This window comes from Anabrus simplex, chromosome 6, assembly GCF_040414725.1.
Source record: "Anabrus simplex isolate iqAnaSimp1 chromosome 6, ASM4041472v1, whole genome shotgun sequence".
NCBI lineage: Eukaryota > Metazoa > Arthropoda > Insecta > Orthoptera > Tettigoniidae > Anabrus > Anabrus simplex.
The window spans coordinates 253,053,537-253,068,512 of NC_090270.1; the positions used below are offsets into that span (position 1 = coordinate 253,053,537).

General features: G+C 42.3%; 1 protein-coding gene across 1 annotated transcript in view; it reads right to left on the minus strand.

The window, feature by feature from the left end:
• Positions 1-13,388, minus strand: part of LOC136875959 (photoreceptor-specific nuclear receptor-like) — a 63,306-nt gene extending 49,918 nt beyond the window's left edge. Inside the window, exons 1-2 of the mRNA XM_068228281.1 lie at positions 13,264-13,388; positions 10,267-10,382 (exon numbers count right to left, since the gene is read on the minus strand). Coding sequence (XP_068084382.1) covers positions 10,267-10,382; positions 13,264-13,388 — 241 coding nt within the window. The remainder of the gene's footprint in view (positions 1-10,266; positions 10,383-13,263) is intronic.
• Positions 13,389-14,976: the final 1,588 nt, after the last annotated feature.

Sequence of the window (14,976 nt, forward strand, 5' to 3'; positions counted from 1 at the left end):
GAAGTATTGTTGGATTTTATGACCGGGTCCGCTACTTCTCGTAGCAGATAGCTCCTTAGTTGATCTCAAGAGACTGAAAGAATCCTGTTGCAGCCCCTAGTCCAGAATTAAAATCACCGAACTGGATGAGAATACAAAGGTAAGAAGTACTCTCGATACTGTACCTTAACACCACGGGGCTCGTTAATTCTTCAAAACTAAAGCGATAATCGGTAGAAAATGACATTTTTAAATATTATTTTTTTTACGTCGCACCCACACGGACTGGACTGGTCGCATGGTAACGATGAGATAGCACAGGGCTAGAACCGGGAAGGAAGCGACCATGCCCTTAGTTAAAGTACAGCCCCAACATTTGTCTGACATGAAAATGGGAAACTACGGAAAACCATCTTAGGGTCGCCTGCAGTTCGAACCCACCATCTCCCGAATTAAAATCTAACAGCCATGTGATCCAAACCGCTATAGCCCCTTGCTTGGTTTGTAGAAAATTAAAGACTTAATGTAAAAGAAAAAATGTGGCATAGACGTGTTAATAGCAGGTAAGGGCCCCCTGGGCGAGGTACCGGTCTTACTCCCCAGTTGTATCCCAGACCAAATGTCTCACGACGCCCAAGGACACTGCCCTTGAGGCGGTAGAGGTGGGATCCCTCACTGACTCCGAGAGAAAAATCATCCCTGGGCGGTAAACAGATTAAATAATAATAATAATAATAATAATAATAATAATAATAATAATAATAATAGAACAGGAAAGGAAACGAAGAATTATATCGCAAGATGGAAAAGATCTCAGTTACCAACCGGAAGAGGAGAGCCATGTTCTTCGGATATACATACAGAGAACCCCACTGTCGGCAGTCCTGAAAATGGTTTTCCGTGGTTTCCCATTTTTACACCAGGCAAATGCTGGTGCTGTACCTTAATTAACGCCACGGTCGCTTCCTTCCCTCTCCTAGCCCTTTTCCGTCCCATTGTCGCCATAAGACCTATGTGTGTCGGTGCGACGTAAAGCAACTAGCAATATATATATATATATACATACAGAATGAACCCGCCAAGACTGACCAATCAGATAATAAGACTTTTTGAAATCAGGAAAACTGCGGTGCGCTGGTATCAGGACCTAGAAGAAATGGGAATACAAAGAATGGTAATCAGCAACAGGGATGCTTACAACTCGAGGATCAAGGTCACCAAGCTGTTTCAAGGAAAAGCTAGATCCCGTATCCAAGCGCCATGGGCAGTAAAGGAGAGGAGGTTGCAGAGTGGAAGGATGGAGGAATACTGGACGAGGATTAAATCCCAGAAACAGATTAACATCAATTCGAATTAACGTGGTCCGTAGTAGTCCAAAACGAAATAATAATTGTACCGGGCGGTACACCTCCACTCCGCTCATTTAAAATGTGCGCCTGTTGAAACTCCTCTGCTGGAGGAAGTCTGAACTTTATTGACAGTATTAATTTTCTACCTTCTCAGAAGATGTCACCACGTGGAAAATTTTGAGTTTTTGAACTGTGTCATTTTTGATGTGTTTTTGTTTCGCTTGAAGTAAGAAGTGTGAACTTTCTCTTCTAGAGGATACTACTGAAGATCTACAATAGTGCAACCTAGTGCGGAGTCAAAGAACTATTATTTGGAGAAAATTTAATTTCAAGAGTTTGTTCTTTGTTAAATTTCTTTCTATCATTGTTTAAGTTGGCAATATTTACCCCTTTCTTCCCCTTGTGTTGAACCTAACCAATCCCGAATTTCTTAAATTAATTTCTATCCAATCAGATGTATCTTCCCCCAACTTTAATCTGTTGCGGGGTCCTATCCAATAAAGAGTTTGTGGGAGGGTGTTTTCTTTCCCCTAACGCCTAGAAACTTCCGCGAGAGTATTTAAACTGCTGATTTTTGGGTCTCTAGGCCACTTCTGTTCCATCTTTCAGTGTGTTAAGTACATAGCAGGGGGCGGGAAGCGCCTCTTTCTTCTCCAGCCGTTCAACACAAGGTAATGGCCGATTAATAACTTCTTTCCTTGCTAGCTCAGCAGTTTAACTTTCGGGGCGGGTTCTAAGCGTTCAACCATGTAACCTTTTCCTAAAATGTAACTTCTCTTTTCATCTATTCTCTTGTAAAACGACATATTGGGATAGAGAGTGCTAACCCTCTCGAGCTCCCACTCACATTGTCTTGAGGTGAACTTATTTTCTCGACCTATTTTTCGTTAATGTAAAACAAATTGTTCTTTTCTTAAGTCACCTCTTTAGCATGGGATTAGCCCTTGTATTAACGGCCTAGTGCCAAGTAGGTCTTAATCAAAGTGTATTAGGAGTGCAAGTTCGCCTCCTCTCAAATTGTTATTTTAGAGGTCATTTAATTAACCTGCTTTTCTTTTAATAGACCTCAGTAGATTGGGTATTTTACCCCTGGGGTTATGTCCGTTGAGGACAACTTGAAGGTGGAGTTTGGTGTGGCCTGGGAGAGGCTTAAATTTTGAAAGCGAGTGGCTCTTTTGAAAATTCTGGGTTGTATGCCTCATGGAGGTTTTTCAGTGTAATTTGGAGCAAGGGCTCCTAGGTATGAATGGGGTTTTCTCCCCCTCTGTTAAAACTTGTGTTTGAGGTAAAACTGAGCTGATTGCCCAAGCATTGTGAAGTCAGGGCGCGAAGCCCAAATTCTGTAAATATTGTAACTAACCCCTTTTGAATTGCTACTTTGTACCTGCCATGCTTGTTATTTCTTTGTTTTCGAAAAGAAAATATAACCTTGTTAACGTTTAAATTAATTTTACATTGCACTATAATTTCGTAGCTTGAAACCCATTCACACCCGCACCTTCTTTCACCTCTACCTACCACGGAAAAGTCCGTAACAAGTGGTAGCAGAGCGTGGTTGAATGGGTCTCAATTTAGCCCCTTTTTGACGGCTAAATATTGTTTGTTCCGAACTCTAACTATTTTCCCTGTTGCTGGAATTTTTTGAGTTTTTCAAAATTGGTCTGTCATCATGCCCGGCCCTCGCGATGTTCTCCTTCTTAACTATTTGCGCAAGGAGGAGTTGATCTATGAATTAACTATCAGAAATGTGCAATCTGGAGGCACGGTTGCAATAGACACTAACAAGCTTAGAGAGTCCCTTGATTTGCCCATTTCTATCCCCAATTTGGGAGAGAAAGAAATTGCCGACTCTCTTTCCACGATCACGGAGAATATTACTGGGCTAGCTTCTGTAGTTAGTTTTTTTGATGAAAATGATCCGTCTCCTAATCAAATTAAGCGTGTGCAAGGCAGGCTATATCATTTTTCGAATAGGGTTAACGATCTGTTGTCTCTAAAACTGAATGATGTTCAGAGGAAGGAAGCTAGTACGCTCCTGGAAAATATTTCCGAATTATCTAGTAAGGTCACTCAATTGTTAACTGGGGAAGTTCCTCCCAAATCTGATCAACCCACCATAGTAAATGCAGGTAGTGAGGAAGCGCCTCCCAAGGGAGAAGTTAATAGAATAACCGTCGCTGCTCAAACTATCTCTGCCCCATTGGACAACGAGTCCGAACGTCGTGCATCATTGAGTAACATCCGTTCTGAATTAACTTCCTTACCATTGAAACCTTTACCTACTATGTCACCCGGGTTTAGCAGCTTGCCTCATCCATTGGCAATGTTGCTCAGAGGTATCTCTAAGTTTTCTGTTAATACCACCAGTGACGTAATTTCATTTTTAAGATTTCTAGTGGAATTTCAGGATCATGCACTTGTTTTTTCTCTTTCTCCATGTCAAATCCTGCAAATTATCTATCCGTATGCTATTGGTATTCTCTCTGATAAAATCGTAAGAGCCATTGCCGAGCAATCATCTATTGAGGATTTCCATGCCCATTTGCTAGCTAACTTCATCCCTGCTAGGGCCAGGTCCTCCCTTATTCAGAAGTACTATTATCGTGTACAGCGCTTGGATGAAAACTTGGCTGATTTCATACAGGACATTAAGTTTTATACTAGGGTGTTTGCCCTTCATTTTCCTGAAGATCAGATTGTACAGGCTATTGTAGAGGGAATTTCACCTCCCTATAGGTCATATTTGTGTTTCGCGGCGTGCCCGCAAACTTTCTTGGAACTTGAAGCATTGGCCGTCTCAGCGGAAGGAGTTAGATACGCCGATTCTTTGCGTGTCGCGAAAGAACCCCCGCCTTCCATTAGTAATACTCGGCCTCCACCTCGCCGATCAGTCACCCCCCGTAAATGTTATGCTTGCGGGTCGCCTGACCATCTGCGCAATAAGTGTCCTCTGATCAAAACTAGTAGGGCAAATAATGGAGCTGGTTCATCACAAGGCTGTTTTAAATGTGGGGCTTTCTCACATATCGCAAAGAATTGTCCCAATTCGAATAACACCCCCTCCTGCTCAACTTCTGGTGTAACTTCCAACAACAATCAAAAGTGACTAGTGGCTGCGGCTGAGTCAACTAATTCTGCTTCCCAAGGCTCAGCCCCTGGCAAAAAGGTCGAGAATTCAGGGAACGATAAGTCTTCGAATACATCTTTTGAATGCCCCAAAGAGTGCCTTAGGATTGCGGCGGATACCCACGCACCTGTTCCTTTTCTTAAGATTGAGTTAAATAACGAGCCTATAACAGCTCTCTTAGATTCAGGCAGTGTTTGTTCGATTATTTCGGCTGAATGGTATTCTAAATTGAAAGCTGTTTGTAAACTACCTGACTACGTCTCATCTTCTATTCAATATGTTTCGGCTAATTCATCTCCATTAGAAATTCTAGGTTCTGTACTGGTCAAAATTCGTATTTTTAAGTTTACTTGGAAAATTAAATTGTTTGTGGCTAAGCACCTGTCTTGCCCCATCATACTGGGAGCGGACTTTATTTCTCACACTGGTCTTGTGCTCGATCTCCAGTCTAGGTCGTGCACATTCAAATTTGCTTCTAGTTGTAAAATACCACTATTAAAGTGTAATTCTGTGTCATGTTCTTCTATTTCGCCTACCCAGGACGAGATGTTGTTAGACCTTAGACATCTACCTGAGGAGCAGGCTGATAGTATTCGTAAATTATGTCAGTCATTTCCAGAGGTGTTCTCTGATACTCTTGGTGTTACTGACCTTATTGAATACAAAATTGAGGTCACGGATTCGATTCCTGTCCGTTTTCCACCCTATAGGCTATCTCCACCTAAAATGAAGGCTCTGAAAGAAATTATCGATCAGATGTTGAAGGATGGTATTATTAGACCCTCTAAGTCGGCGTATTCATCGCCTATTTTTCTAGTCCCGAAACCCCAAGGAGGCTCCAGGCCTGTCATTGATTACAGGGCTCTCAATCGGAAGGTGGTGTTGCAATCTGTGCCCCTTCCTGACCTTCATTCTTGCTTTTCATGGTTTCGTCAGGCCAAGTTCTTCACTATCTTGGACTTGAATCAGGCCTATAATCAAATTCCCCTTGCCGAAGAGTCTAAACACCTTACAGCGTTTGCCACGGACTGGAATTTATATGAATACAACCGCGTGCCTTTCGGGCTCCCTACGGGAGCAGCTGTGCTCACTAGGCTACTAGATAGGGTCTTCTCCGACATCAAATTCGAGTACTTATATCACTACTTAGATGATGTCGTCGTATTTTCAGAGACTTTTGAAGAACATCTAGATCATTTGCGAGAAGTTCTCGATCGCCTTCGTAAGGCTGGGTTAACTGTTAAGTTGTCCAAGGTTGCCTTTGCTAAGCCCTCTATGTCTTTCCTAGGGCATATTGTGTCACCTGATGGTGTAGCAGTCGATCATTCTAGAACACAGGCCATCCGTGATTTTAAACCTCCCAAGGACATTAAAGGCATCGCCAGGTTTATTGGTATGGTGAATTTCTTCAGAAAGTTCATTCCTAACTTTGCTAATAGAGCGGCGCCCTTAAACCTCCTTCGTAGGAAAGGTATCAAATTCGAGTGGGGACCTTCTCAACAAGCCGCTTTTGAAGATCTTAAATTAGCACTTTGTAATGCCCCTGTACTTGCTATGCCTGATTTCTCGAAGAAATTCATCGTCCAAACCGACGCGTCGTCGTCAGCAGTAGCTGCAGTCCTTCTTCAAGAGACTGAACTAGGGAGGCGACCTATCGCCTATGCCTCTAGGACCTTGTCGGCTCAAGAAGCCAAGTATTCCATCTATGAGCTCGAAGGTTTGGCAGTCTTATTCGCCTTAGAAAAGTTCCGTCTCTATCTGGAACACGTCAAATTCGACCTGGAGACAGATAATCAAGCATTAAGCTGGGTCTTAGGTAGGCCGCGTCGTACTGGTCGTATAGCCCGCTGGGCTATTCGTATTTCCGCCTTCCAGTTTGATGTTAGACATATCAGAGGTACCGAAAATGTTGTTGCTGATGGACTCAGCCGTATGTTTTCAGAAGACGTTGAGAACCATGAACAGGTCGACAGTTCATCACCTCCCGAGTCCATGCTATCTGAGGTTAATGCCATCCTAACAGATGCTCCCATGCTTTTTAGGGATATTGAGAAATACCAACGTGAAGATCCGACGCTGGCTCCGATAATGGAAACCCTTTCTTCTGGGGAACATGTTGTCCCTTATGTTCTGAGGAATGGTGTTTTATGTTGCCCTTCGAGGCATGACAAGATGATGAAAGTTGTCCTTCCAGCTGTTCTGGTACCTATGATCTTCAAGTATTATCATGAGACCCCACTAGGAGGGCATCTGGGTATCTTTAAAACTCGTGAAAAGATTCGTGAAATGTTCATCTGGAAAGGTATGGACGGTGAAATCCGGGAACTTGTAAAAGCTTGTAAATCTTGTTTGCTCAGTAAACCCACCATGTCCACCAAGGTAGGCCTTTTGTCTTCGCATCAAGCGTCGCGCCCCATGGAACGTCTGTATATCGATTATGTAGGACCCTTCCCCCAGTCAAAGGGTAATGCTAACAAGTTCATCTTTGTGTGCGTAGATGGTTTTACCAGATTTTCTTGGTTATTTCCGACTAAGCTGGCTACCGCTCAGTCTACCATTACCTGCTTAAATTCTATTTTTGCTTCTTTTGGTCCGTGTCAATATATTGTATCTGATAATGCTAAGGCTTTTACATCTAATTTATTTCGTAAATTCTGTTTTGACTTATCAATCTCTCATGTAACTACTTCTGCTTATTACCCTCAACCATCTCTGGCTGAAAGGGTTAACCGTAATCTCAGGTCAGCACTTATTGCCTATCATCATGAAGATCATTCCAGGTGGGACACGTCCCTGCATTGGATAGCTTTTGCTTTGAATTCGGCGGTTCATGAATCTCACAAGTTTACTCCAGCTTCTTTGATGTTCAAGTTTGTTCCCAACTCGTCGCTCTCTAACCTCTGGTCTCTGAATGACATTCTACCCGAGACAATAGATCCGGATAACATTAAAGATCTTTGGAAGAAGGCTAAAGCCAATCTTAAAGTGTCTCATGAAAAGGTTAGGGAAAGGTATGATCGTGGACGGAGACCCACCCCTTTGAAGGTAGGTGACCAGGTGATGGTCAAAAATTTTGTTCCCGCGGGCAAGCTTGCCCCCAGATTTCATGGGCCTTGTATAATTCTCGATTTCCTCACACCGGTTACATTGTTAGTAAGCAATCCAGCCACCGAGAGGATATTTAGGGTTCACTTGTCCCAGGTGAAACCGGTGTAAATTTGGTGTCAACTTGCTTCATATAATTTGATAGGAATATGAAGGTTATATATTTTTTTTTTGTGTTCCACTCTTAAGGCATTCTGCTCCTTCTATTGTATTTTATATGTAAGCATTTCTTGTAAACCTCCCCGATTGTTAAACTGCCATCCTGTCCTTGCCACGGCCATTACCACGCTCCCGTCTCCTGCTCCAACACACACAGTGGCTTAACTCAGGCCATGGATATTTGCACGCCGCTGGCCCCTCAACCTCTCCACAAGCCTGTACCCTCAAAGAAGATGATAGTCCAACACAATTCTGCCGCCAAGCTTTAATGTTTCAGTGCCCCCGCAGCCGCGCGGCGCCGTGCAGCTACTGGAGCAGAGGACGGGCCCCCTCGGCCCCAGCGAGGACGACATGTGCACGGCGAGCCGGAGCTCTCCTCCCGGCCAAGGCTGATGTGCGGCGCACAACCTGCTACTTGCCCGCAGCCTGTATATGTTCACCGCGGGCGCGGCGTGCTTCAACACCTCTGCTCCCCTCATAGTGCGGGCGAGCGGTATCTCAGGGTACTTGAGGGGTCCGAGCGACCTTCTTTGGACGCAAGCAGCAACGGCCGGTCTGGCCATCCCACTTCATCTCCATCTACTACATGAACAGATACTATAAGTAATGACTACACTTGGGAATTCAACTGCAATATTTGGTGGACCTTGAAATTTTTTTTTCTTCACTTTCAAGTATAAAAAGTTATCTTCAGAAATTCAACTTCTACAAATATAAAGACTTTACTTCATCTGCAACAACAAATTTTGAAACCAGATTAACCCCAAATTAAGAAAATCTTATAAATTTTTTGGCAATCAATCTTCGTACCCACAGCATAACTTGGACCTTGTTTCAAACTGATTTCATGTGTCATCCCTGGAGGAACTTTTGGGGGGGGGGGGGGAGGTCTGTACCGGGCGGTACACCTCCACTCCGCTCATTTAAAATGTGCGCCTGTTGAAACTCCTCTGCTGGAGGAAGTCTGAACTTTATTGACAGTATTAATTTTCTACCTTCTCAGAAGATGTCACCACGTGGAAAATTTTGAGTTTTTGAACTGTGTCATTTTTGATGTGTTTTTGTTTCGCTTGAAGTAAGAAGTGTGAACTTTCTCTTCTAGAGGACACTACTGAAGATCTACAATAGTGCAACCTAGTGCGGAGTCAAAGAACTATTTTTTTGGAGAAAATTTAATTTCAAGAGTTTGTTCTTTGTTAAATTTCTTTCTATCATTGTTTAAGTTGGCAATATTTACCCCTTTCTTCCCCTTGTGTTGAACCTAACCAATCCCGAATTTCTTAAATTAATTTCTATCCAATCAGATGTATCTTCCCCCAACTTTAATCTGTTGCGGGGTCCTATCCAATAAAGAGTTTGTGGGAGGGTGTTTTCTTTCCCCTAACGCCTAGAAACTTCCGCGAGAGTATTTAAACTGCTGATTTTTGGGTCTCTAGGCCACTTCTGTTCCATCTTTCAGTGTGTTAAGTACATAGCAGGGGGCGGGAAGCGCCTCTTTCTTCTCCAGCCGTTCAACACAAGGTAATGGCCGATTAATAACTTCTTTCCTTGCTAGCTCAGCAGTTTAACTTTCGGGGCGGGTTCTAAGCGTTCAACCATGTAACCTTTTCCTAAAATGTAACTTCTCTTTTCATCTATTCTCTTGTAAAACGACATATTGGGATAGAGAGTGCTAACCCTCTCGAGCTCCCACTCACATTGTCTTGAGGTGAACTTATTTTCTCGACCTATTTTTCGTTAATGTAAAACAAATTGTTCTTTTCTTAAGTCACCTCTTTAGCATGGGATTAGCCCTTGTATTAACGGCCTAGTGCCAAGTAGGTCTTAATCAAAGTGTATTAGGAGTGCAAGTTCGCCTCCTCTCAAATTGTTATTTTAGAGGTCATTTAATTAACCTGCTTTTCTTTTAATAGACCTCAGTAGATTGGGTATTTTACCCCTGGGGTTATGTCCGTTGAGGACAACTTGAAGGTGGAGTTTGGTGTGGCCTGGGAGAGGCTTAAATTTTGAGAGCGAGTGGCTCTTTTGAAAATTCTGGGTTGTATGCCTCATGGAGGTTTTTCAGTGTAATTTGGAGCAAGGGCTCCTAGGTATGAATGGGGTTTTCTCCCCCTCTGTTAAAACTTGTGTTTGAGGTAAAACTGAGCTGATTGCCCAAGCATTGTGAAGTCAGGGCGCGAAGCCCAAATTCTGTAAATATTGTAACTAACCCCTTTTGAATTGCTACTTTGTACCTGCCATGCTTGTTATTTCTTTGTTTTCGAAAAGAAAATATAACCTTGTTAACGTTTAAATTAATTTTACATTGCACTATAATTTCGTAGCTTGAAACCCATTCACACCCGCACCTTCTTTCACCTCTACCTACCACGGAAAAGTCCGTAACAATAATAATAATAATAATAATAATAATAATAATAATAATAATAATAATAATAATAATAATAATAATAATAATAATAATAATAATAATAATAATAATAATAATAATAATCGAGAGTGTTAATAGCATTTGAAAATTTGGTAAAGAAGATAACGAGGACTTACCGTCTCTCTTCATGTTGACCTGCAGACATTTGTTAAACCTGCAGGCTTGGCACTGGTTCCTGCGCGTAACATCCACAACACAGCGACCATTCTCCTTGCACACGTAGTCGAGGTTCCTGTGAACAGATGACACTCGTGAGCTGTTCATATCAATCTGTGTTTTAAAGCTAGTCAGTCATTTTGTGTATGTGGCGACAACTCGGTTTGGGTTTACACGACGCTGGGAGAAGAAAGGAAGGAAGCGAACGTAATCTTAATGTTCAGCGTCAGCATTTGCCTGGTGTAAAACTGAGAATTCATGGACAACTAAAATCATAGCAAAGTCATCTCCGTACAGGCCACGAACGCCCTTGGAGGAGTGGGAGGTCAAGACTTCCACTATCCGTAACCCTAAGTGATTGCCGTGTGCCCGGCCGTCTTTGTCCCCACATTTCAGTGTAAACAGGGTGTATTATCACGCCTCTGTGATCTTATGTCTTACATTTGAACTTCAAGCTGGTTAACAGCCAACACAACTTTGTCCTCCGTGGTGCAAGGATGGAACATCTGTCCAGATGGTGGACAGTGCTTGTGTTGGTTCATCACCAGATCATTTAAATAAATTTCATAGACGAAGTCACATTTAGGCCCGGTTTCATCAACACATGTTAAATATATACTAACAAGTAGTTAGTTAATACGGAGTTAGAAATTTAACATCTTGTTAGGTTTCTTGCGTTTCATCAAACTTTTCTTGTGAAATGTTAACTAATCGACTGTTAACTCTCCCAATATTGCGAACTGGTGCGAATCAAGGAGGCAGTGGTACGAACATGCTGTTTTACAGCGCGCTCCGATGCGCTTTTCCTTGAGCACAGCTGTAAAATATGGCGCGTGAAGTGAAACGGAATCGTAGTTCTAATTTTTCCTCCTTCGAAGAAGAGTTGTTAATTGAATTAGTTAGTAAATATATATATATAAGTTATTGAGTGCAAGCGCACAGATGGCTTGACGATAAAAGAAAAGGACGAGGCGGGGGAAAAGTCCGCAAGGTTTTCAATGGGGTAAACAGATACTTTTTTTTAGCGGCTATCCGCTGTCACCTAACAAAATCACTTCGTTAATTGTCCCACTTCAAACTGTGCTCCGATATGGGAGTTATTAAATATTGTATTGTCGTGTGCAGAACCAGACCACCTAGCAAGTATATCCCTGATTTGGAGGTTAGGCTCACTAATCACCTGAACATTAACATTGACAGAGAAATATCCCTTTCGATTACGATATATTTCGGCCCAATTGCCTCCAGGTGGTTGGATTCTTACATGTGTGCAATCTATTGCACGTAGAACAAACACCAGGAAAACGGCTTATTTCATAGAAGTCGCGGATAATTTACTGACGCTCTTCTACTGAAGGGAACGTTATATACCTCCTTCTCATGGATGCTATGGCTGCAGACACACGACAAACAACTCTATTAACAGTGGCTTTAGAAATTCCAGCATTGTCTCCGGCCATTATGTGAAAATAACCAGTAGCAAAAACTCGTAATATTATCAGTACCTGCAACATTGGAGAAAGAGGTAAGTTTCTCTTCGTAGGATATTCTAACCTCACTTGAATTTCGTCAACAACCTTAGCAACGACTGTTTTCGATAACCTGTATCTATGAAGAAATTTCGGATCCGTCAAATTTTCAAAGTCATTACGTCGCTGAACTCTTCTTCGATCAGGACTGTTTTGTAAAAGATCTAAATAGAGCAATTCCGCCTCGAAAGCGAGATTCACAGCAGCCATTTTGGAACAGGTTGCTAAATGCTAATGTTAGCCATTTAACATTGGAAATGGCTGATGTTAACTTTAATACGCAGTTTAACATTTGTTAATGTTAACATTTGTTGATGAAACGCAAATTTTCTTAAATCGTATGTTAAAATGATTTAACACCTTGTTAAGTACTAACATGTGTTGATGAAACCGGGCCCTATACTTTTAAATGTTTTCTATACTTTATTTGTTATTGTTGTTATTTTTACACTAATTTTATTTGCTATCATTTTTGTTCCAAGTGCATTTACAGGATTTATCTTTTTTTATATACAAAGGTAGTCGGCTGTATGGTACCTGTTATTCTCAGGCCCCGGGTTCGATTCCAGGCTAGGTCAGGATCTGAGGGCTGGTTCGAGGTCCACTCAGCCTGCGTGATTACAGTTGAGGAGCTATCTGACGGTAAGATAGCGGGCCCGGTCCAGAAAACCAAGAATAACAGCCGAGAGGATTCGTCGTGCTGACCACACGTCACCTCATAATCTTCGGGCTGACCAGTGGTCGCTTGGCCCGTCAGGGCTGTTGCACCGTGGAGTTTACTGAAGGTACATTCCTGTACGTGTTTGCTGTCGATAACACAACGTGGCAGCATTCAGACCTCAGTTATTTGCCCCTAAGCGCACATTCAGGAACAAGGACGCTAATGGCATCTGTTAGTGAACTTGAGAATTACTGTGAATACGTGATTCACGCGTCGTATCACTGCAAAGGTAATGCCAAACCATTAAGCAGGGTGATGCGGGTGATGCATCACTATGCCTCAAATGAAAAGGAAAAGGTGATGCAAAAATTAAATCACTACTGCAGAAAGAGTTAAACAGAGAATAGAATACATTAGAAAGAGCAGCAAAACAGTGTAATATTATAAGAGGAATATGGGAAAAGAAATGGGCGAATGACCTAGATATTATGCCCTTTTAAACAACTAACAGGGAAAATACATCTAAAGAAGCAGCTTGTGGAGGTATCCTAGTCTCTATGGCTTGGTTAAAGTCTGGGAAGTATCTAAGTGTATATAATAATTATTTAAAGGATACGTCCAGCTACTATTTATGCGAAATAAGTACACTTAAATTATTTTCTAATAATTTTCTTAGTTGAATTATTTTAATATTGTGTATTGTAAAAACCTTATTTATTATTAAGTACTCTCTCTGGTGATCGTTATTTAAGTGTGGCGATGCTCACCTGCGGATACTCCGCTTGAAGAATCCTCGGCAGCCATCGCAGCTGGGAACACCATAGTGTTTGCCTGAAGCCTTGTCCCCACACACTCTGCAGAGTGTCTCCGCTTTGCCGCCCACACTGTCCATTCTGGGGCAGCACACAGCTGGAACAGAGAGCAACGGAACTACTGCACCTTCCACCATCCTTAGACCATTTACCATTTACCATTGATTGACCCCAGGGTGCAAAATCGTGTGTGTGTGTGGGGGGGGGGAGTTCCCCCCACCGACGATTTTATCTCAAAGATTTCCCCTCACTAAAATTGCCCGGGGGAAGGGGGATTTTTTCTTTATAAAGTATTGAGCAAAGAGGAAAATGTAGAACACGTATTTCTGAAATAAATGGTTTTTACTGTGCATATTTTCATAAAAACATCACCAATAATACACATAATATAAAAATAATGGAATGACTGCTAGACCTTGAGCAATAAAGCAACGTAGTTCTTCTTGAGCTTCATTACGTGATAAATAAGGCCACGGCCTCTTCCTTCCCAATCCTAGGCCTTTCCTGTCCCATCGTCGACATAAGACCTATCTGTGTCGGTGCGACGTAAAACCACTATCAAAAAAATCTTTTTAGATCTCTAAGGAAATAAATAATGTTGACAATCCTACAAATTATGTCCAGAAATCAATTCTTCTGTATTGAACAAATTGCAATTTTTGCGAGAAACGTAACTTCCTTGAGAACATGAAAAACAGTGAAAAGAAAAATGTATTATAGCGTCTCTCTTGTGTAACGACTAATCAAGTAGATAGTGGTACGGCAGACAGTAGTCTGTTGTTTGTTGTAAGAGGTCCACAATGTGGTAAAGTGACTATAGGAAACATCTTAGACAGCTGTGCAGAACCCCAGTACACAATACATGAGTGCAACGTACCTCATATCACGTTTACCTGTTCTCTACGGAAACCTGTGCCCAGAGGAAAAGGAACGTGGTACCACGAGATTCTCTAAAAAAATATGTTTTCATTCCCCATCCTAACGGGGTGGGGTGGGCCACCTAAAGGGCAACACCCTCTTTTTGGCCAAGATATGCGGGCGGGTTTTGGAGATGTGGTGGAGAAGGAAGGTGGTCAAGGATATGAAAAATAAAGGAGATGGGGGAGGTTATACCTCTTGGCTAAGTTTTTTAGAGAATAACAAAGTAGAACGTTTGAGTTTCCTCTGAGTACCTACGTACCTACTAAATGTTTTCATTCCTGCCCTGAAACGGGAGGTGGGCCTCCTAGACGGTGACGCCGTCTCTCAGGCCAGGAGATTTGTGTCGGAGAAGGAGATGTGCGGAAAAGGTGAGAGTGTTGGCGGCCGTGGCCTGTACTAGGAACTGTTCCGGCATTCGCCTTAGTGCAGGAGAATGGAAAACCACGGGCAACCATTCTCAGGACAGTCGTAATAATAATAATAATAATAATAATAATAATAATAATAATAATAATAATAATGTTATTTGCTTAACGTTCCCCTAACTACCTTTTTACGGTTTTCGGAGATGCCGAGGTGCCGGAATTTTGTCTCGCAGGAGTTTTTTTACGTGTCAGTAAATCTACCGACACGGGGATGACGTATTTGAGCACCTTCAAATACCACCGGACTGAGTCAGGATCGAACCTGCCAAGTTGGGGTCAGAAGGCCAGCGCCTCAACCGTCTGAGCCACTCAGCCCGGTAAA